Source organism: Erythrolamprus reginae, chromosome 3, assembly GCF_031021105.1.
Source record: "Erythrolamprus reginae isolate rEryReg1 chromosome 3, rEryReg1.hap1, whole genome shotgun sequence".
In the NCBI taxonomy this organism is placed as follows: Eukaryota; Metazoa; Chordata; class Lepidosauria; order Squamata; family Dipsadidae; genus Erythrolamprus; species Erythrolamprus reginae.
The window spans coordinates 122,355,182-122,379,708 of record NC_091952.1 but is presented as its reverse complement, the minus strand read 5'-3'; the positions used below and the strand labels follow the sequence as shown (position 1 = coordinate 122,379,708).

Sequence of the window (24,527 nt, the reverse complement as noted above, 5' to 3'; positions counted from 1 at the left end):
GTTGGTAAATCCACAGTAACTGAATTTAAACATGCCTGGGATAAACATATATCCATCCTAAGATAAAATACAGAAAATAGTATAAGGGCAGACTAGATGGACCATGAGGTCTTTTTCTGCCATCAGTCTTCTATGTTTCTATATAGCCTGTATCAGAGCTGATCAGCTGTGCTTCGGGTTAAGAAATAAAGGTTGGTATTAATCCAGGAGTAGGCGGGAGGTTTTTTTCCCAATCAAGAAACGAGGAGATAAATGAGAAGCCATCAGATCACAGAAAAATTTGCTGAAAATCCAGAAAAAAAGATGGCGGCACCCACAGACCAGCACTGCAGAAACCGGAACTGTGATGCCATTGTCGTGTCGCCAGTGGGTCGCTAACGGTTCAGGTGTTAGAATATAAACTGAGAGCAAACCCCTCTCCTTACTAACACTCATGATGTCACCTAGTTTGGCTAATGAATTGTCTGCAAGAAAATAACTCATCAGAAAGGAATGCACAGCTGAACAGTCTGAAACAAATGCAAAGTTTTACCCAATGGAAAATGTCAAGACATGTGGTCAGATCCTTGCTTGCATAAAGCAGCTGAGAATTTTGGAAGGCATTGGAGGGATAAACCTTTAGTCAGTTGTTCCATTTGATATAACACCTTTTCCAACATCATTGGACTAGAGCAGGGAGCAAGCAGAACATAGACCATGAGAAACAAAGTTTATGGGTTTTTAGTAGTTCATAGGTGTATTAGATAATTGATTCCAGCCTTACTTTGCTATTATCTCCCATGACTAAAACTTATTTTCTCATAAGCAAACAAGTAGACCCATAAGGCTAGTATTTGTCTTCCTTTGGATTAGAACACATCATCAATTGTCACCTAACGTAATAATACTTAACGTACATAGTATAATTTAAATTATTCTACTTTTCCCTTTATCTTTTTCTATTTCTTTCCATCTCTGTTCGTGTCTCATTTTTGTCAGCATCAGTCACAGTTGCACTTCTGGAAAAGCGTTTCTCCAGAGATATGGATGTACCCCCTCTCCTGTGTATCCCCAATCTCCTTAAAACCTGGATTGAGGTCCATAAATCCAGAGGTATGGGGAAAGTGGAGGAGGTTCTTGTCATGCTTTGTCTTATTGGCTGTTTATAATCTTGGCTGTCTTGTTTGGTTTTGTTTATATTTTTAATTGTTTTAACTTAGTATTCTATTCTGTCAACTGCCTAGCCTCCACTGAAGTGAGAAACTACATTAAATCTAGATGATGATGTTGACAATGATAATATGTGGTTCCACTTTATAATGGGTATTTTCATGGTCTCATGTATACTCTTCTTTAAAACTAATTCTATTGAATACACTGCATAAACAGTTCAATCCAATTTTGGATACATGTTGAATTTAACAGTTAGAATCCTGATACACAGAAGGAAGATTCCATTGGCTTCCATATTGCTCTTCTCAGTTCTATTACCAGAGGGTGGAAACAGAAAGAGAGAGAGGAAGGCAGGGAGAGAAAGACAGAAAGAGAGAGGGAGAGAGATTTTGTATCCTGTCATTTTGTTTCAATACAATATTCATACATTATTTTTTGCATTAATTGTATTGGTTTATGGTTTTGTAATCACGACATGCACTACTTTATTAGCATTATAGATGTTTTATTGCTTTGCATTTTTCCTGTGAAACAGCTTTTGTATTTGTTCTCCTCCTCCTCCTCCTCCTCCTCCTCCTCCTCCTCCTCCTCTTCTTCTTCTTCTTCTTCTTCTTCTTTCTCATTATACCAACCTTTCCAACATGTTGCTTTCCAGGTAAATGAGGGCTTTAAAAAAGAACTTTTTATTTTATTATTTGACTCCATTGTATGACTTTAATGTATCTCCATGTTCTCAAAGGTGTCAGAATCTATTTGGCTTTTGCACAAAGTATGTTATTCTTCTGAAAAATCAGGTCCCCTTTTTCCTCTTCTGTGGTAGCTTAGGTGCCATCCATCTTTCTTACAGTCAGGCATTTATCCCCTCCCCTCTTTTTTTCTAATTTGCCTTCCCCCATTTCTGTATTGCTGTTGATTAATAACTGCCTGACATATCTAATCTGCAAATCTTTCATTTTCCCAGATATTGTGCTACACACCAAAATAGCTCTTTTCATTTTAAAATGAACAATACGACTTTTCAGGCACATGTGTGCTCCCTTTGAGTATGTCTTTCGGGAGATATAATGCAAGGATCCTGTTGTGGTCTGGATAAAAGGACTCCTCTTAATTTATGCTCTGGTCTCCTGGGTTCACAGTATTTGACAATGTCACAAAACAAGACAATAACCTTGCTAGTAAACCATATCAGAATAATGGGAGAATGGGGGAGGAGGTCCTATCTGGGAATTGAATTTTAACTCTGCATTTCTTATTTATTTATTTATTTATTTATTATTAATTGGACTTATATGCTTAATTTAAAAGTTAATATCTTCGGGCTACTTCTCCTATTTCCTTTAGACTTTGTCCGTTTGGGGAATCTTTCTAATTTCCAAAGGGCTTTGAAATTCTTCTTTCTGTCTTTGTAGCATCCTTCTTGGGTTGTTGGTAAATTTCGTATTTTCTAATATGTATGTAGATGTATAATATATCTCTGGGATATGAGAGCTCCTGCACAATTTGGTTAAATTATCCCTTGCGCTATGTAAAGGTCTATGGGACATTTTGGCAATTAGGAGGTGAAATTTAAAAACAAAGACATTGGCGAAGGATCATCTAGAGCCATTTGTTGAGGCTGGGGGGGGGGGGGGTAGAGAGAAATCCCAATAGGAGTGGTATTTTACTTACAAAAATATTCCTGGAGTGATGCTAAATGATGTTGCTAGTTAATTTGGCTTCAATTGTAAGCTGTGTAAGTTAAAGGAACAAAAGCAAGTGTCATCGCTCGTCCTGTAAGTTCTCCTTCTCCCACTTTGATATTATGATGAACATCTCTTTTTTCCTCTCCCTGTTTCAACACACATATCTTTCAAGCCAAACATCTGGTTGACTATTAATTCACAATACAGTTTCTTGGAAGCCTGCAAGGTGATAGATTGGTAACATCTACAACTAGTATGTGATATAAATCTACATAAGTTTACCTTATTAACACCCCCCCCCCCTTGTCCTCACCCATTTTCAACCAATAGAACCAGCATCAATTCCTTTCTCTCTCTTTTTTTCTTTTTTTCACTTTTAAAGGACCATGGCAGAGGTCTTCAAACTTGACAACTTTAAAAGAGTCCACAAATCTTAAAATTGCCAAGTTTAAAGATCTTCGGACTATGGTGTACTGCAGGGTAATATCCTCTGTAGAGGAAGAATTTGACAATAGCTCTGGAAAATGGGTAATAGAATTTGCAAGAAATTTTACGGGTTCTTCAGACTACACCACTTTGTTCAAATTAAATCTATAATCTTAGCTCATCTTGTTAATACAGGAATCCTTGGAACAATATAGGCAATGCCCATTTTTATTGCCTTAAAATATGTGAGTAGAATCATCCAGATTCCAATTAAATATTTCCATCAGTTCAGTACTACGCTTCAAATAGGAAAGTTGAAATTTTCCAACAAATCTGGTAAAACTCTATTATCTTTCTGATATTTTGCTTACATCAGAAATTTGAGTTCAGATCAATCAGATCAGCCTGCTGTCATTTCCCTTCCCATTCTCCTCTCCTAGGAGTAGTAAAATTTAACAAGTGCTTTCTTATTTTATTGGTTTGTTTGTTTAATATGCTGCCTATCTCATTTAAAACAACCCTGGGTGGCATACATAGAAACAGCAATACAAACATTAAAAATTAAATAAATAGAAATTAAACAAGGTAAAACAAGAATGCTCGGGGTGGATTCTATTTAATCCACTAACTGTTCTGTCTGGGTCACTCCGGAAACTAGGACCGACCCAAAAAGATAAGCCAGACACACCAGTTGAATCCAAACACAGTTTTATAATGGTAAAGAGAAAAGAAGTCAACAGGAAATGTCCTTACAGGTCAGGAACTCACAGGAACTCCAAAAGAAACATAAAAGCAATTGTTCATACAGAAAAACAGGATCCTTAATGCCAAACGAGGCTGTTGAGCTAACAGACACAAACCTACCACCGGTCTTCAAGACTGCTGGGCCACGAGCCAGGAACAAAAACGCTGAGAGAACATGCAGATAACACTAACTCCTCTTTGATAACACTCCACGCTGCCAAACTGGTTCTCATGCCTTATAAACCCTTCCCTGCTAATGAGGACCACACCCAACCCCCAGGTGCTCCCCCTTCAGCACTGATAATATCTACGCAGTTAAGTTCTCCTTTGAGCTATGCGTCACTGCCGCATACTAATGATAGCTTGTGCTTCATCATCCAGGGACTCCAGGGAATCCAAGCTACTGGCTTGAGATAGCCCTTCCCCGGGGCTCCCAGGCCTTGCTTCGTCTTCACTTTCTTGACTGCTGTCTCCACTGTTCTGCTGCAAATAACTCTCCCCTCCGCTCTCAGACTCCCCCGGGCATGGAGCCAGCAGAGACGCAGCTGGTCTTTGATCTGGCTCAGGCTGAACCACATCACTAACCATCTCCAACATGCCTAATTATGGCATAAGGCCACTTGGCAGTGCCAGATTTTGAAGCTCTAATGAAAGGCCAAGACAATTGGGGTGGATCTTAACTCGAGTGAAACAATATTCCAGAGGATGGGAGCCAGCTTGAATTCCTTGTCCAATGGGGTCCACATCATGCCTTTTCTGCAGTACTGAGTGGATTAGGCCAATCCTATTGGGGTGTGATCAGAGGTGAAATCCAGCAGGTTCTGACAGGTTCTGGGTAGTGGAAAATTTAAGCAGTTTAGAGAATTGGTAGCAGAAATTTTGAGTAGTTCAGAGAAATGCCATTTCTGACGGGTCTCAATGTGGGGTGGGAATGGAGACTTTGCAGTATCCTTCCCCTGTCATGCCCACCAAGCTACACTACATACCCCAAGCCATGCCCACAGAACTGGTACGAAAAATTTTGATTTCACCACTGGGTGACATTGTTCCTAGGATCCTTTATCCTGTTACACAACCAATGTAGAATACCATTAGTGAAAATGTGTACTGTGCAACTTTATTGTGCACTTTTGGTATACAATCAGTGAGGGGCTACCAAAAATTTTACTACCACACTGTGGTAACATATGCCCATGTTACCCTAACACTCCGCAGTCTGCATTGGTTGCCGATCAGTTTCCGGTCACAATTCAAAGTGTTGGTTATGACCTATAAAGCCCTTCATGGCACCGGACCAGACTATCTCAGGGACCGCCTTCTGCTGCACGAATCCCAGCGACCAGTTAGGTCCCACAGAGTGGGTCTTCTCTGGGTCCCGTCAACTAAACAATGTCGCTTGGCGGGACCCAGGGGAAGAGCCTTCTCTGTGGCGGCCCCGGCCCTCTGGAACCAACTCCCCCCAGAGATTAGAATTGCTCCCACCCTCCTTGACTTTCGTAAGCTTCTTAAAACCCACCTCTGCCGCCAGGCATGGGGGAATTGAGATACTCTTTCCCCCTAGGCCTTTACAATTTTATGCATGGTATGTCTGTATGTATGTTTGGTTTTACAATAAGGGTTTTTAACTGTTTTAATATTGGATTGTCATATGCTGTTTACTACTGTTGTTAGCCGCCCCGAGTCTACAGAGAGGGGCGGCATACAAATCCAATCCAATCAAAATCAAATCAAATTGTGCAGGACACCCTGCATTTTCTTTCAACATCTTTCAGTGCAAATTGGGTGCTCTGGGGTGGAGCTCCCTTTTTGCTACCCCACTGTGTCCCCCTCGTCCACCCCTGTATACAATGTACACTTTTTGCCAAATGTACAGTTTTACTGTCCATTTCTAAGAGAAAATTGTTATGGAATTGTCATTTTTGGAATGAGTCCTATGTGTATCTTAACATAAAATTTGTCTTCAGCTTAAGAACTGGACCATGTTCAGCACAGCATGACAACAATGGCTGGGATGAAATGAATCTACTTCTTAACCACCATAAACCACCACCCTAATCTGTAGAGCACTGACAAATTAAAAATCTATTCGAGTTCTATTTTCTGTCCTGCTTCTGTTTTCCCAGCAGCTAAACTGTTTTGATGATGGAATTAAATCATTGCCATCAAAAATCATCAACTGGCTTTGGTTTTGTTCACACACCTGGTAGCCCTACTGACAAAAGCTGAGCCACACAGATGTCACCAAGGGCAGAATTAGGCAGCAGTGGCAGAGCAGAGGTCTAATTAAGGGCAAGATTTGGCCGGTGGAATTCTCATTACTGAACTTAATGCACGAGTCAGAAAGAACACAGCTTGACTATCAGCAAAACTGGATTACCCTCATAGTGAGTTGGCAATTAGGAAAAATAACATTATGCTTGTAAATTCAACCACTGTAATCCAGAGGAAAACAAGATAAGGCAAATATGAAGTTCCACAATGCCCTCTGCCTTTTAGTCCACACTCAAAGAGAGATAGTTTAGGAAAGATCAAGAAAGCAAGGAAAAGAAATGCAGCAAATTAATCTCAATGCATATGCTATTTTATTCTTAGAGCTTCTTTACTAATCCAAGGAGAATGCTCTGAGGAGGATTAGAAAGCCATAAAAGAATGCACCTACAAAGCACTTTCAGTTCCTTTTGTTGTTATTATAGCTACATAACTTGTTTACTTGCTACTTCCCATACAAAGAACACCTCATCAAACTCCTTAAAATCAAATAAAGCTGTAAGCACTAAATAAAGTGTCAAAAATGTGGGAATAAATAACGCACGGAATAAAAGCTATATACCTCTTGTTCAGCAATGATGGGGGATGGCAGCTAACAAAGATGGTGGGTGGCAACAACTTTTGCAGTAGACCAAATTACACAACAAATTAATGCTTCCTGACCAGACCAGATTGTTTAGGACCACAATGTCCATCAACTCCATCCAACATAATAGTAGTAAAGGATAGTAGGAATTTCTGGCTCAAACCTCTGAAATACCCTAGCACTCCTGACACCTAAATGAAATGAAAATTGCTTGACTAGTTTCTCAATGCATATGCAGTTTTTGAAAACGTGATAACAGCAGAGTCACGGTACACTATGGCCAGTGACCAGAAGAAAGACCATTTATCTCTAATGACATCCATAAGTTAAGTACCTATTGAGAGGAGTGTAGGGAGTGTTCCAGGAGGGGAAGCACCTCTGGTGTAGGGCATGTTGTGTCCTTTTATGGCAGCTCATTTTAGGGCAGCTCATTCACCTTTGGCCCTCACCTGTCACTCAGCTCTCACTTATGGCTCCTGGTAGCTGTAAAATGAGCAGCGGCCACACCCAGGCAACAGCTTCAACAGGCTGGCCAAACCAGGTTGAGAGTAGCTGTTGGGTCATTGACCTTTGGTGAGATAAGGACTTGTCTATCCCGAGCATGTGAAAACAGATTCCGGCAGACTAAGCGGATGAAACCTACTAGAATAGGACAGCGGTCATGAAGGCGGTCGCTGCAAGTGATGTAGTACACTAAGAAAATGGCAAGATACGAAAGATGCCCTGGTCAGCCACTGTGCCCAGCCCAGTAGTTGACCAGGGCCAACTGTCTTGACTCCTGTTCTGCTATTGGAGAAAGATGGAATCTGGGAAGAGAGAGTGAGGCTGACTATTCATACCTCTCTCTCACTTTAATCCAATTCACATGCAAGTCTTGAAATCCCCCCCAGTTCCCATGAAAAGTCCTTTGGTGATGGGCGAGCAATGAAACAGTAGGTGTGGATATACTGGGAGTTGTAGGTGCAGACTTGTACAAAGGCAACTCAGGTCTAATGGTCGTCTTCCTGCTGACAAAGCAACAGCTGAATTCGGTGTCTACCTGAGTAGTTGAGCAGTCCCCTCTAGGACCACACTGCTCATCTCCATAGTAAGAGGAAGGAGCTAGAAAAGGTGCCCTAAATATTGTTGCTTTAAAGAAACCTGCTTGTTCTCACCCTGCGGATGAAAGCCCAGACATGCTGGGCAGCCCATGTTGCTAGAATGCCAGACCGTCGCAACCCTAAACAGCTCCTCTATGGTGAGCTGTCTTAGGGAAAGCGATGGGGGCAAAGGAAATGATACAAAGACACATTGAAAGCCTCCTTCAAGTCCCTCAATATCGACACCACCTCCTGAGAAACACTGGCACAAGATGGACCAACCTGGCACATGCTGATCCACCAAGGCTGCCTGACATCTGAGGCCAGAAGAACATCCATAACTGAAAAGAAGCAAGCACTCCGCAAAGCCAGAGCTGCAAATGCTGCGACAATAGTGCCCACACATGTCTGCCCAACATGTGGCAGAATATTTCATGCCCATATAGACCTTACCAGCCACCTGCGAACACATCATGTACTGTCCACAACCTATTAGATTTCAAAGTCCTCTTCAAACACAATGGACAAACACCATCACCTACTGGGTGCCCTGACTTCTATAACAGATATAACAGATATATTATATTACAGTGATCCCTCGATTAGCACGGTCTCGATTAGTGCGAAACTCTGCAACGCGGTTTTTCAAAAAATATTAATTAAAAAATAAGTCCGCGGTTTTTTCTCTACACCACGGTTTTTCCCGCCCGATGACGTCATACTGATTGCTGATTGGCCAAAATCTCGACCAATCGTTGCAAACGCAAAAAAAAGCTTTGGAACTGTTGGAACTTGTTCAGACTTGTTGGAAGATGCCTCCTAAACGTTGCACACGGAGTGGTGGCGGCGACGCTAAAAAGAGCAGGAGGATACTCACAATTAAAGAGAAAATTGACATTTTGGACATGCTGAAAGAGGGACGCTCTTATGCAGATGTTGGTCGGCAGTATGGGATCAACGAATCGAGTGTGCGAACCATTCGGAACGACGAGAAAAAGATAAGGCAAAGTTCTCTGATGGCATTCAACAAGGCTGCAAAAAGAATGGTGACGCCTAGAAACAAGCGCCTTATGAAGATGGAAGCTGCTTTGTCCCTGTGGGTACAAGACTGCCGCAAAAAGAGCATTGCTTTGGATACCAACACCATAAGAACCAAGGCACAACAATTGTACAACCGTCTTGAAGACACAGAAGAAGGCGATGCAGATGAGGGAAACGCAGGTAAGGGCTGGGGTTTTTTATTCTGTCATTACATACTGTATTTAAGTGTTTTTTAAGGAAGGAGCAGGGAAGGAGGGAAGGAAGGAGGGAGGGAGGGAGGGAAGGAGGGAGGGAAGGAAGGAGGGAAGGAGGGAGGGAAGGAGGGAGGGAGGGAAGGAGGGAGGGAAGGAAGGAAGGAAGGAGGGAAGGAGGTGGGCATTTACTCTGTATGCTTTCATTCAAGTCACTTCTCTCTCCCTTTCCTGTCATTCTTCTGCTTCTTCAGCCCCAGCCACATTCACAGCAAGCAAAGGGTGGTTTGAGAAATTTCAACGGCGCTGTGGCCTGAAGAGTGTGTCATTGCATGGAGAAGCTGCCTCAGCAGATACAGGTGCAGCAGAAAACTTTGTCCAGCGCACGTTTAAAGACCTAATTGCAGAAGGGTGCTACCTTCCAGAACAGGTGTTCAACATGGACGAAACAGGCCTGTTCTGGAAGAGGATGCCTTCAAGGACTTTCTTGATGCAAGATGAAGCCAAAGCCCCTGGCTTTAAGGCCATGAAAGATCGAGTGACTTTGATCATGTGTGGGAATGCAGCAGGCTTTTTGATGAAGCCAGGGCTAATCTATAAGTCACGAAATCCAAGAGCCCTCAAGAACAGAAACAAGAATTCATTGCCAGTGTACTGGATGCATAATCCTAAAGCATGGATTACAAAACCCCTCACGCGGGACTGGTTTCATCAGTGCTTCATCCCACAGGTGGAGGTGTATTTGGCTCGCAAAGGACTCGATTTCAAAGTGCTTCTCCTAATGGACAATGCTGGAGGCCATGATCACCTGGACCATGAACATGATGGAGTGCAAGTCGAATTCTTGCCACCAAACACCACATCGCTTATCCAGCCGATGGATCAAGGTATTATCCGTGCATTTAAGGCACTGTACACGCGCAATTCTCTTGGAAGCATCGTGGAAGCAATGGATGCTGATGAAAACTTCACATTGAAGGCCTACTGGCGTCAGTACACAATTGCATCTTGTCTGAAGAACATTCAGAATGCCTTAATGGATATGAAGACACAGACAATGAATGCCTGCTGGAGGAAATTGTGGCCAGAAGTGGTGCATGATTACAAGGGATTTGCTCCCGAAGAAATCCAAGATGCTGCAGTCCAGACCTCTGTGAAGCTGGCACAGGCACTGGGTGGAGAAGGCTTCGTTGACATGACACCAGAGGAAGTCAATGGTTTGCTTGATGAGCATGGCCTACCGCTGACAGACAAAGATCTGGAGGAGCTGACCAGGTCAGCAAGTGAAGAAGAGGAGGAAGAGGGAGCTGAAGAAGCTGAGGAAGAAGAAGATATTGGCCTAACGCTTGAGCGGCTTGCAGAAATGAACAGAACTGCTGCACATCTGCAACGCATGGCGGAACTTTGGGATCCCAACATGACTCGCTCTATACAGTTTAACGCCTCCCTTGACAACATCTTTGCACCATACAGATCCATGTTAGGCCAGAAAAAGAAACGGCGCCAACAACTGCCCATGACCATGTTTGTCACAAAAACCAAGAGGTCTGTCACACCATTACCTGCAGCGTCCATTGTAGAAATGGTGATAGAAGAAGATCCCTAGTTATCCCAGTTATGCTAACCCCCACCCCAAAAAATGTAAATAAATATGTTATTGTTCATAACTTAAGAGTCTTATTCAATGTGTATAGTAATGGTAATTAAGGGGATGGGAAATGGTAATTTATGGGTTAAAAGTGTTGGGACTGAGTGGCATACAGGTACTGTACTGTACATACTGTACAGAAGAATGAATGAATGAATGACTGAGTGAATGAAATTCAAACACAGGTGAGGGCTGGGGGGTTTTATTCTGTCATTACACAGTACAGTACAGTAGTTATTTAAGTGCTTTTTGAGAAAGGAGGGAGAAAAGGGAAGGAGGGAGGGAGGGAGAGAAGGGAAGGAGGGAGGGAGGGAAGGAGGGAGGGTTGCCATTTCCACCAGCGCTGCCCCAAGAAAGCCGGTGAGAGGAAGGAAGGAAGGAAGGAAGGAAGGAGGGAGGGAAGGAGGGAGGGTTGCCATTGCCGCCAGCGCTGCCCCAAGAAAGCCGGTGAGAGGAAGGAAGGAAGGAGGGAGGGAGGGAGGGAAGGAGGGAGGGTTGCCATTGCCGCCAGCGCTGCCCCAAGAAAGCCGGTGAGAGGAAGGAAGGAGGGAGGGAGGGAAGGAGAGAAGGTTGCCATTGCCGCCAGCGCTGCCCCAAGAAAGCCGGTGAGAGGAAGGAAGGAGGGAGGGAGGGAAGGAGGGAAGGTTGCCATTGCCGCCAGCGCTGCCCCAAGAAAGCCGGTGAGAGGAAGGCAGGAGGGAGGGAGGGAAGGAGGGAAGGTTGCCATTGCCGCCAGCGCTGCCCCAAGAAAGCCGGTGAGCGGGGCGAATCGGGCGGGTGGGGGGTAGTGGCAAGGTGCCCGGAAAAATCACCATTGCATTGCCAGCCTCCGAACTTGCGTCACTCCACCTTCTGCGCATGTGCGGCCATGAAAAAAATGGTGCGCATGCGCAGATGGTGTTTTTTACTTCCGCACCACTATAACGCGGAAATCGATTAGCGCGGGAGGTCTTGGAACGTAACCCCCACGCTAATCGAGAGATCACTGTACAGTGATCCCCCGCTCGTTGCGAGGGTTCCGTTCCAGGAGCCCCCGCAACGAGCGGGTTTTCGCAAAGTAGCGATGCGGAAGTAAAAACACCATCTGCGCATGTGCATATGGTGTTTTAACTCCCACAGCGCTAGCGAGGAGCCGAAGATTGGGGGCGGCGCGGCTGTTTGCCGCCGGCATGGGGGGCTTCCTAGCAGCCCCCCAAACCCGGGTTGGGGGTCCGGGGGGCGCTGTCTCTCGGCGCTTTCGTGCTGAGTCCGGGAGCGAACTCGCTCCCCGACTCAGCTGGAAAGCGCCGAGAGACAGCGTGGACAGGCCCGTTCCTTGGCGCTGTCTCTCGGCGCTTTCGTGCTGAGTCCGGGAGCGAACTCGCTCCCCGACTCAGCTGGAAAGCGCCGAGAGACAGCGTGGACAGGCCCGTTCCTTGGCGCTGTCTCTCGGCGCTTTCGTGCTGAGTCCGGGAGCGAACTCGCTCCCCGACTCAGCTCGAAAGCGCCGAGAGACAGCGTGGACAGGCCCGTTCCTTGGCGCTGTCTCTCGGCGCTTTCGTGCTGAGTCCGGGAGCGAACTCGCTCCCCGACTCAGCTCGAAAGCGCCGAGAGACAGCGTGGACAGGCCCGTTCCTTGGCGCTGTCTCTCGGCGCTTTCGTGCTGAGTCCGGGAGCGAACTCGCTCCCCGACTCAGCTCGAAAGCGCCGAGAGACAGCGTGGACAGGCCCGTTCCTTGGCGCTGTCTCTCGGCGCTTTCGTGCTGAGTCCGGGAGCGAACTCGCTCCCCGACTCAGCTCGAAAGCGCCGAGAGACAGCGTGGACAGGCCCGTTCCTTGGCGCTGTCTCTCGGCGCTTTCGTGCTGAGTCCGGGAGCGAACTCGCTCCCGGACTCAGCTCAAAAGCGCCGAGAGACAGCGTGGACAGGCCCGTGCGGCGAGAATGAACGGCATGGGCGGGCGAAGGGCGGGCGGCAGCGAGGAGTTTGCGTGGGCGGTGGGGAAACTCCTCGCTGACGCCAGCAAGAGGGGGAAGACTCAGGGAAGCCGCCCAGCAGTTGATCTCCCGGTTGCCATCTACGCATGCGTGCCCACGGGCACGCATGCGTAGATGGTATTTTGACTTCCGGGTTGAAAAATAGCGAAGTACCCTGTTCGCAATGGTTGGGGACGCAATAAACGGGGGATCACTGTACTGCTATACTGCTACTGATATATTACTGCTATAACAGATTATACTAGATTTGGTTTATGTGAAAGTAATGTAACATTTCTCCAAAGTCTATCTGCCAATGGAATAATAAAATATCTTACTATACTACAAATAAATCTATATATGGAACAACAAATAGTGCTCTTTAATATGTTAATGAGCATCCCAGATTATTATTATTAATGTGCCTTAAGGTTTATTTTCAGAGGGAAAATGAAGTCAGTCATTTTTAAATCTCATGGAAGTGACATTGCTACCTGTTCCAATTCAAATTCTCTCTTCCTATCTTTAAAATTCATATATAAAACACGCATTTGAACATAGGGGTGGGAATTACAAACGTTGGGGAAATAATGGCATGCAGCAAATGTCCAAAATGAGAGCCCCACTTGCTCTTTCAAAGGACTATATTGTTTCTTGTGTTTTCAGAAAGTGGCAATGCAATCCTATGTGGTGTGGATGCAAAGACCTTCTCCATACAAACATGTGCTTTAGCCCTTAGCTACATCCCTTTCCCTAACACAGCCTTGTTATGTCTGATTACCTGTGAAAAATAAGGCAGATGCCACTCCGCTTGAGCAGGTTGGTGACGGACTAATTACTCCAATCTTTTAAAGATTTATCCTTTAAGAACTAATGGATAAACTCTTTTTAAAAAAAAACCCAAATCCAAACATTTCTCCTTAGCAGATTCTTGGACCCGTTCTACAATCAATAAAATAATCTTTCCAGCATTGAAGTGCAGCCTGCCCTCTTGAAACAGCAATGGTACAATTGGGTCAACCGATTAAAAAAAAAAAGATGATTGCAATAATATGTGTTAGTTTATCAAGCCATTTGCATATTCTTTCCAATGGCTGCATTTTTGTTCCCTGTTGTTTAATGCAGCCTTTTCCTTGTCTCTTAATGAATTCTCAGAGGTGTGCTAATGAACAGTAGCCGTGGATAGGCACACTGAGTGTGTGTGTCACAACACATCTTTTCTTTCCCATTTTTTCCCCTTCCTGTTGCGCCAAACAATGGCCACTGAGAATAATTAGTGTGTGAGCACAGATCTGATTCTTTTTTGACGTGTGGCTTGGTTGTTGTGTTTGTTTGTTTGTTTGTTTGTTTGCTTGTTTGTTTTTTAGAAGCCTTATTGATATTGGAATTGCTTATATATCAATACCTGCAGGGTCCTGAATATGAAATGTTTTTGACTCATTGCCATAGCACTGAAAAAAAAAATCCCAAGGAACCACGTTCTCAAGAGCTTCTCTTTGGCATGAAACAACCTTGGATATTTCAGTAACGTTTTCCTCTTCTTCTTCTTCTTCTTCTTTTTTTCTTTTGCTTCCTGTCTCCGTCTCCTCTCCCCCCCCCTCCCCCAGGATGTAATTGGAAAAGCACTGCAGTATATTGGAACATATGGAGAGCTCAGTAATACCGAACAAGTTGTGGCTCTGATTGATGAGGAAATGTGTATCAACTGTGGCAAATGCTACATGACCTGTAATGATTCTGGCTACCAGGTAAGAACACAGCTGTAATTAGCAAAAAAAAAAAAGGCACTGTGAGTTGTCTTTCTGCTGCTGGGGCAGAAGGATTCCACCGTCTCTTGATGGGCAGATGGGAAAAGTAGATTTACAAGATACTAGAAATTAACATTGGCACACTCCCAGGTATAGACTGCGGGAACCATGTCTGATCTATTCGCAGAGGTTGTCAATAAAGCTGGTTTCTTAGAGACTTGAGATACACAGTGCGCTCTCTGCGCTCGCTCTTCTCTTTGCCCCCCCCTCCTTTCCGACTTCAGTTTTCTTGCTGCATATCACATATTGCTAAACCACCATATTTCTACATGCTACAGAATGCTGCTGAAGACAAGATACTTCCAGATTACGTTGGCAGGAAGGAGCACAATAGAGAATCTATTTAAATACGTAAAAAATCAATTAGATTTAATTGTTTCAGTGTCCACCTCTGAATCTATAGTAGAGCGGAAAGCTATATCCATGTTTATACTAGTAATGATCTGGTATTGGGATCTAAGAAATCTCTTTAACTCCTAACTGATGAGAGGATAACCCCAGTTTAACTTATAAATATACTAATTCATCAGGTAACATATAATTTGCACACAGTACTTATGTGCACATACAATTTAGAGAACCATACAGAAATACGAACATAGAGATGAACAAAAATTTACTTAATATAAAGGAATAAAATGTTAGGTTAAAAGTTATAACTTAATATTGGACTCAACAATAGTAACTAACATTTCCAATGAACCTACCAAGAAGCCCAAAAGAGATGATGCAGAAATAAAATATGTTAGAAACTTAATAAATAACACAAAGACTTCATTTAATAAATAATGCAGGAAGTTAATTTTATTTATTAAGTTAAACAAGACGAGATCGGGTCACCAATACAGATAAACAGAAATAACAATGAAAACTCAACAAGGCATTTTAATGTTGCCGTTGTTTGAACATAATGAATTTCCAAGGTTTGTTTTGCCCACAGAAAAAATGTATTCTGCCTCCTTGACATATTATAATAATCAAAATTTCTGGAGGACACAATTGCGTCTGGCAAAATAGAATTCAGTAATCCGCATTCTTGCTGTTTTCAATAGGAATTACTGGGTTCCTGTAATTTTGTAACCTTAAAGTGATTCTTCATAAAATAATAAAGATGAAATACCAGAGAACAAGTAGTACATGTTATTTACTGTAGGTTTGAGATAAAGCCACTGTCAATTATCATCACTCCCTCTATCTCAGATAAAACAAACAACAGCCAAGTCTCCTACAGTTGACTTCAACTTCCTTGTTTGTCCAATCTAGAGATGATGTTCAGCTGGTTTGGACCGGTTTGGACAAACCGGTAGTAGTGACCTGTGGGGGGCACACCTCTACCCAGCATCCACTGCCCCAGCACTATACTATCTTATTTAGTTTTTCAAACCATTTGCATGCATGCAAGCCACACAAATGAGCAAAGTCCATGCAAGCATGTACAGAAGGCTACATGTATGGCCGAAGCAAGCGCATGCGCACTGGGCAAATCTCTGGTCCAATCGCACTTGGCCAATAAAGAATTCTGTTCTGTTCTATTCTACTCTACACTATTATTCTTTTTTTTTTTTTGAAAAATAATTTTTATTGGTTTACAAAAGAGATTATGTACAAAGGGGGAAAGATACATCGATTAACAACATTGTGATAACCTGACATACTTGCAGTTATGCCATAATCACTCCATTCAATTATTTACATATCATAACTTATTGTGGTTAACATAATATCTCTCTATAGTTCGTTATCTTTTGGGTCTTTGAATCTTCCTCCCAACCCCTCCCCCCCTATTATTCTATTCTCTTTAAGAAGTACACTGTTATTGGGAAAATTTAATAAATAAAATAAATAAATACATGAAACATAATAGGGATGATTGAAAAATGGTTCTCAAATATTTCTGCTGGGACTCCATATGCTTAGATAAGTTATACATTCATGTTCCCTTACAAATTAAGCAAATATACTAAGACGATGCTGAGAAAAACAAGGCTAGGCAGAGTGGTGCAGACACCAATCTGAACTAATAAAGAAAATCCACATTCACATTTCGTGCATTTAACAAATTGTTCCCTTTGATCTATTCCACTTGATTAAAGTGTATCATGTCCAGAGCCAAACTAATAAAGGCTGCCTGCTTTGACAAGGGGTGCGCATATTTTAAGAAATATATCACATTAGGAAGATTTGGATGGGTAGCCATCTATTTCAGTCTAGAATGCTTAGTGAAAATAAGAAATAACAGGGCTTTGCCTCCCCTCCCCATTTCACCTCATGTTTATGTTCTTACATTTACTAATCCAGACAACATGGAGTAGACTTGCCAAGGCCCCAGAGTCAATCCTCAGAAATTGTGTCCAAAATACTTAGATTAATACTTAATATTTCTTTTATCATAGATAGAAAAAAATAATTCAGCAGAAATGCACTAGACACACATATAATTTTTAAGGTAAAAAAATAGTACTAGAATTCAGCATTGTAACGGGAAACCAAGTTTTAATTCTAATTTCAAATATGAGTTAACTCCCAATTTTCAGAAGTTGCCCTGAAAGTTCCCTGGGAAGCAAGGAAGTCCTTCCTTCCTTCCTTCCTTCCTTCGTTCCTTCGTTCCTACCTTCCTACCTTCCTTCCTTCCTTCCTTCCATCCTCCTCGCTCCCTCCCTCCGTTCCTTCCTTCCTCTTAGTGTGATCCTGTTTGCATTGGCACAACCTCATGATTGCTGTGGCATCTATCATCCATTATCTTTGCAAGGCAAATATTCCACATAATATCCACAAGTACCAACCAATTTTGCAAAGTTCATTTTTAGATTATTATCAGAGATTACATAAGAATAGAGACATGGAACAGATCAGGGCTGATTTAGAGTTGTCTGCAATTGCCCAGAGCGGTCACCACTTACCTATTCCGCGAAGGGGTTAATGAGTAAGCAGAGGCTGCAGATGGGCTGATTCAATCCCTACCCAAATCTCAGCTGTGCACTGTGCAGAGGCGCGCACCCTGCGTGCTGATTGGTTCTGACTTCCTGCTGGGAGGTAGAGGAAGGCGAGGCAGACCCAAGCAGGAAACATGAAAATTCACTGACATATAAAAAGAATACCTTTGCAACTGTCCTGAATGACAGTTGCATACGTTCTCCCATATGCCGTCTGAAGCCTGCTCAAGCCTTCAGTCCACAAAAATATTGCCAAGAAAAAGATTTATGCAAATAAAGACGCACTTAAAAAAAAAGATTTACAAAACAAAAAATTAAATTTAAAAAAACCTCTGGAAATCAACAATTAAAAAAACAAACACACATAAGCATTCAGGTTTTTTTCTCGGAGAGTGCTGCTATCAAAGATATCATAGCCTAATAAAAGTGTACTATAATATGTTACAGTGACAGCCCTGAAATAATTTAGTTTGCTTGCAACAGCAATAATGTTCTGCCGCTGTTTTATTTTTAGCAATGGAATAGGACTATCATGAAAGGGTAGCCGTTAGTTGCGTTTTCCAGCCGAGGCCTTGAGCTGTAGGCACGGATTGCTGGAAAAGAATAATTTGTTGATTAACAGGGGTGTTCAGGATACTAGCCACGAGGGAAGACTCACGGTCCATTTCAAGTTGTACTCTGTACTTAGATTCTCCCTCATTATTAACCTTCTACATCATTCACCCAACTAATGGTGAGCCTTGAGGATTCTTCGTGAAAAGGACTGCTCTGAAGATTGCTTTGTATTTTGTTAATTTTTCTCTGTTTGTGGTAAAGAGACGAGTGATACGCCTGAATACCCAGCCTTCTGTTCAAACTGTTTGTGCTGTTTCTGGATTTACCTGCAGGTTTCTGGAGTCAGTATGTGGTCCGTGATAACATGGTTAGTTTAGCAGGAAACTACCATAGGAAGCATTTAAATTGGTGCTTCCATATTTAAGGAAGATCTATGATCTATTTGTCCTTTCACCTTTGTCTGGTGCAAACTAGGCAAGTAGCCCACTGGAGCTGTTCCAATCCCATGTAAGAAGGAAAAACACCTGCTACATTCTCTTGGCCTACACAAACACATGAAGTAAATAAACCTTTTGAAAAGTAAACTGCAGCCTCTGGATTTACAGAAGCAGGCCACAATAAGTGACATGGCGTCGCTTTAGGTGAACGAACATTAAAGATTTTTCAAGAGTTTCTGTGGGCACTCTGAAAAGATATTCATTATGCAAGAAAATTCATTGTTGGTAATATTGACTCCAGTTTACAACTTCTGCCGTTACTTACATCAGAAAGCAGAGTTAGATTTAGGATATCTTATAGCCTATGCAGTTTAGTGCAGTAGTTAAGGAAGCAGGCTAGAAACCAGAAGATTGTGACTTTCAGCCATATAGGCAAAAAGCCAGCTAGGTGGCCTTGAGCCAGCCATAACTTTCCAGGTATGGGTAATGGCAAACCACTTCTGAAATTTTGCCAAGCAGAAACTTGTTCAGGCAGTTTCTAGGAACTAACATTGACTAAAAGGCATAGAAAAAAAAAAAGGTTGCACAAACCCATTGAAAGAGAATCTACAATATGTGCAGGAGCACAAGCAAAACACTTCTTTGCTTCTTAAAGCAGCTGTGTCTTCTTCAAGATATCCAGAAAACATTTCTAGGCTGTTGATGCATCCATGTGTTTATGCAGCCCTTTCTCGTTACATTGCATGCACACGTGCAAAAGATTTGACTTAGTCAAGATTTAAAGATAGTGTTGTAAATGCTTTTATATATTATATATGTCAAGGGGGGGTTCCACTTACCTTCCGTACCAGTTTGTATTGTTAACGCAAAACATCCAGAAATGACCCTCTGAGCATGCGCAGAAGCCTTTGCGTATGCGCAGAGGATTTTTTTTTTTTTGCAAGCCACGGCAACCAGAGGACCAGTTTGTGAGCGTGGATTGTCAGTCATCCCTGCTGGTTCTGTAAGTGGTGGTTCTAAAGAACTGTACTGAATCGGCAGTAACCCACCACTGACATACATAAAATAATGACAGCAGCAATAATGAGGAAAGGGGAGGAATGGCTTTTCCCACTATCCCCATCAGTGAGGAACCTTTGTGTTGTAATAATGCCAGTACATCAGTATGCTGTGAGGAATTCACTTTTGAAAGACACACATATTTTTATGAAACTTGACCAACTTGTGCTGAAGCTTGATTTTGTCCGTAACTCCACTGAGTACATAAGAAGGAGAATAAAGACGAAAGGAAGAAGAGAGATTTCTACCAGAGCCCAATTTACCTCAATATTTCACATTTTTTTTAAAAAAAATGTTATTTTCCTAGCGCTTGAAACTGTTACTGTAGCTGCAATGCGGTACCAAACAAAGATTTCTCCGAGCACCTCTACTACAGGAAATGTAGATGCTAAAAATGGGGTTGTTTTTGACCTTTTCAGTGAGTGACATCAATGCTGTTTATTTCTGCTTTCCAGGCTATACAATTTGATCCAGAAACCCACCTGCCCACTGTTACTGACAGTTGTACAGGCTGCACTCTGTGTCTCAGTATCTGCCCTATTATTGACTGCATCCGAATGGTTTCCAGGACAACACCTTATGAAGCAAAGAGAGGCCTGCCCTTAGCTGTGATCCCCGTGTGCTGAGCAGATCAGACCAACAATTAAAGGGAAACTTCTATTTGCTTGATTCTATTGATTTGCTTTCTAATTAGTACCAGCGAGTCCAGTACATTCTAGCAAAAAGAAGGAAAGGGGGAAAGAAAGAGGGGAAAAGAGGGTGGGTGGGAGGAAAGTGGGAAAAGGAGAAGGAAAGGAGAAAGGAAAGAAGGAAAGGAAAGGAACCTAATACACTAATTAGAGGCCTAATAAAACCGACTGAATTTTTCAATTCATTTCCCATCTCTTTCCCTTTCTGATCTTCATACAGATAAGAAGTTAGTTTGCTGGATGTGATTTGGCTTTGCCTTTTATAAGATGCATAACGTTTCTCTCTCTCTCTCTCTCTTTCACAAAATTTGTACATGTTCTGACGATTTGAGTTTTCATTTTTCTTCCCTGTAACAATGGAATGAAATTCAAGAAACTTTTCGTAATCATGTAAACCCTAACACATGGACAAACTTTGTTACCATGGAAACATTGGGTAATTACACATTTCATTTCCTTTTAAAACTGGTTTTAGAAGATGTAATTAACTATATAACACACAAACAAAGCATTGTATATCATGGGGGGGATGCTTTTACAGAAAGATATAAAAAGAGGGTTAAACTGCTGTTTCTGAACAATTAATCAGTTTTGATAGTGGCAGCATCTGCTGGTCTATTACTTTAGTTCTCGCTAAATTCTATTTCTCCCTAAATTCTACCTCTGACTAGGCATTAAAAATCAAATGTGAAAATACAGCGCACTTTTGTCATTTGATTTTTTCAGTTGGTAGCACAATTTTTGTTGTTGTTGTTTTGTTAATGAACTTCCAGTCCCTATCTATTAATTCTAATCTTTCACATGTAAATACGGGACATTTTTTGTTACATCACTGCGGTGTTGGCAAAATGAAATTATTCTTGAGGCACTAGGAGATGACCAAAGGCAATTACTTTACAATTTCTTTGTTTTCTACAGTGCTGGATATAAAATAATGTGGTTCTTTCAGCCAAAATGGATGGGTAAGGCTCAGAAGATACAGCTTTTTTGGTCACCACAGATAGTATCTGACAATAAATGGTATCTACTGAATATTTTCCAAATACCAAAATATTTCACCCTTGGGCTTCATTTCTGGAAATGAAAGTTCCACAAATCTTTAGAAAATGAATGAATTGAGGGCCCAATAAATATAGGTAATTTCAAGTGCTGTCAACACAGGATGTCTGATCAGTGTACAATGTAGGAACTTTTAAAGAAACCTGTTACTATCTTCTGTTATGAAATCCATTCCTCCCCATGATTCTGGTCTACAAACTCTCTTTCTGCACAGCAAGAAGCAGACCATCAGAATTAGTGTCAATGAGATAGAAGATGTTCTCACCTTAGAACAGGGCTGTCAAACTCCCAGCCTATGGGCCCGATGCGTCATGCACTGGCCATGCCAGTTTAGCTAAGGGGGAAAAAAGTCCCAATACATCATATGACGCCACTGTGACGATGTGAGTTTGATACTCCTGCCTTAGAACATAGAATAATAGGGTGAGAAGGAATGTTGAGGTCTTCTCTCTGCTCAAGCAGTAGACCCTGTACATTCTATACCAGGGGTTGGCAACCTTAAACATGTAAAGATGGACCCATTTTCCACAGAAAAGAAAACACTGGGAGCCACAAAACCCTTTCGATATCTGAAATAAAAATAATACTGCAAATATATACGGGGGATTATGCTGTGTATAAAAAAAGTAAACTATGAAATCAATGACTTGCTATAGAGAAAACACTTTTTTCCCCCATGCGTGCAATAAAAACATTTTGAACTCTGAAAAAAAGATGGGTTGAAAACCTCAATAAATCATGTGCTGGCAGGTGTCGCACATTGGTGGTTGTGATGCATATTTTTTGCGACAGGGAGCTGCAGCAGAGGGATGAAAGAGCCACATGCGGTTCCAGAGTTGTGGGTTACGGTACAGTTCTAGACAAATGGCTCTCCAGTTTCTTCTTGAAAATATTTCTTAGAAAGTGATGGAGTGCCCACAACTCCAGGAGACAAGCTATTTCTCTGTGGTTCTAGGCTGAATCTCTCCATAACACTTTCACTTGTCACTTCTTAGGGATGACCAAACATGTTATTGTGCATTATCTGGGGTGGGGGGATGTCCTTTGTACTCTTTGAGCTTTCTTGTTTTCTTGCAGATGTTTCATTACCCTAACTAGACATCCAGATTACAGGGTTGTAAAATGGAAGTGACTAGATAGCCTGAGTAGCACTGATGATGTTAGCTAGTTTGGTAATGAAAACCAGCTGGCTCAGAGAGCACCAGGTATGCCTCATTTTCACCCAGAGCCACAAATATTCTCCTTTATTGTGCATTTTCAAAATAGGAATGCAAAATAGAAATGGGTGGAAAGGACTAGTGGGAAGTACACAACACCTCAGCAGCAGATAGCAACTAAGATACACGCTACCCACCAGGTAATGAAAAAAATCACCAGTAGAATGGATTTGTCCTCATTCTGTATTTCTACTACAGCAAGAATGGGTTTGGGGGGAAAATCTGATCATGGAATATGTTCTCATACAAGAAGAAACACAGTACAAATGTGTAAACATTCTGAAACCATATCAGTGCTTTAATAACTTTTTGATTACATGAAAAGATTACTAGCCACATCTTCTATATGCAATCATTTTAAATGGCAAAATGTAAGGTAAATAATTGTTAGCATATCAATGCCATATGTTTAAAAAAGTTGTGTAATAAACATTCAAAAATAGAACATGTTTGTTTACAATAAAACCAAGATAAGGATTTTCCACCATTCTGAAACAGCATGTTACCATCGACTTATTTCTCATTCTCAGTTGGGTGTTTTCTTGTACTAATACTTTGCTAGCTATTTTATCCCAAAGAAGCTGCAAAAGAACCATATGTTGTTCAATATTTAAAATAGCAAATAATGTATCCACTTCTTTGTGCTTTTTGCTATCAACTGAAATGCAAAACTTTGATTGTGCATATTAAATAATACTTGTATTAAAAATTTCAGTATATTTACATAGTTATAAATAAATCAGAATTAAAGAACAATATACAACTTGTTTTAAAATGTGTTTTTCCTCTGCATTTTGTGTGTGTTTTTATATTAAAAAATATAGCAAGCCAATTTGCATTTTATATGTAATAGGCTTCCAGTTCTCCAGAATTAGCTCTCTCCTTTTTGATCACTTGCTATCAAACAGTCATATATAATCCAATCATTTTATATTGATGAAGCTGAGCTGGTAGCATAGAATGAACTTCATAATAATAAAGAAAATGTTTTTCATTAACCCACTATCAAAAAGAGCTCTGCGGATTTTTAAAATTTTGTTAGAGGAATTGCTGTGCATATACAACCCAATTCAAAGCATTACTATTATGCGGGAAAAGCAGAATTGGTCCTGGATTGTTTTGTGGCAGTGATAGTCACATATTTCCATACCAAGCACGACAATTACGCTATCTATGGTTCTTCAATTATCTCAAAAATAACGATGCTATATGTTCTGTCTGGGTTCCCCCAGACGTCAACACCAACTAAAAAGAGTAGCTAAGAAGCTTCACAGAAGAGTCACGACGGCCAGTCAATACAACAGGCTTCTTGCTGGCACACACACCACTGTAGATAATAAAACCCATGCCTCCCCCAAACTGGCTCCGTCTTGTTTTTTTATTTCTGCACATGCGCAGAAGCTGCCTTTGGCTTCTGTGCATGCGGAAAAGCTTGGTTTTTGGCACTGTAAATGTGCACACAGTGCAGGAGCAACCTAACCAGAAGCAAGGTATGTACGAAGCCAGCCCTGTTGCAAGGAACTGTTGATTGTTAATCAAAGTCAAGTGTGTGACCTGTTTCTGTTTAAAATAATTTGAACCTTCATTTATGCTGGTTTGGTTTTGTTCTTGGGTGGTTGGTTGGTTGGTTGATTGGTGGTGTTTTTTGGGGGGGGGCTATCTGTTATTTTTTCATACGAAATGAAACCCTAACACAGAACACTAAATATTACAGAGAAATAACTGTTTTAACAAATGATATATGAAGATCACGTGACCAAGCAACAGCACAACAGTAGCTAGTAACATTGAAGCAGCCACAACATTCCCAAATTTCATTTCATGGAAAAGGCTTTTTTTTAATTATCCCATTTTAAATACCTTAGTTCAACAATTGTTACTCTATCATACACCATATTGCCCAGTTAAATATCACAAGAGTTTTAATAGTATAAAACAATGTTTCTCAACCTTGTTGATTAGGATGCTTGAACTTCAACTCCCAGAATTCTCCAGCTGG

At 41.8% G+C, this 24,527-nt stretch overlaps 1 protein-coding gene across 4 annotated transcripts in view; it reads left to right on the top strand.

The window, feature by feature from the left end:
• The window catches only part of DPYD (dihydropyrimidine dehydrogenase), a 735,717-nt gene extending 712,426 nt beyond the window's left edge, over window positions 1-23,291 (top strand). For all 4 annotated transcript variants that reach the window (XM_070746537.1, XM_070746536.1, XM_070746535.1 and 1 more), the window contains 2 exons: window positions 14,379-14,519; window positions 20,019-23,291. In XM_070746537.1, the coding sequence (XP_070602638.1) occupies window positions 14,379-14,519; window positions 20,019-20,189 (312 nt within the window). In that variant the 3' untranslated portion in view covers window positions 20,190-23,291. The remainder of the gene's footprint in view (window positions 1-14,378; window positions 14,520-20,018) is intronic.
• Window positions 23,292-24,527: the final 1,236 nt, after the last annotated feature.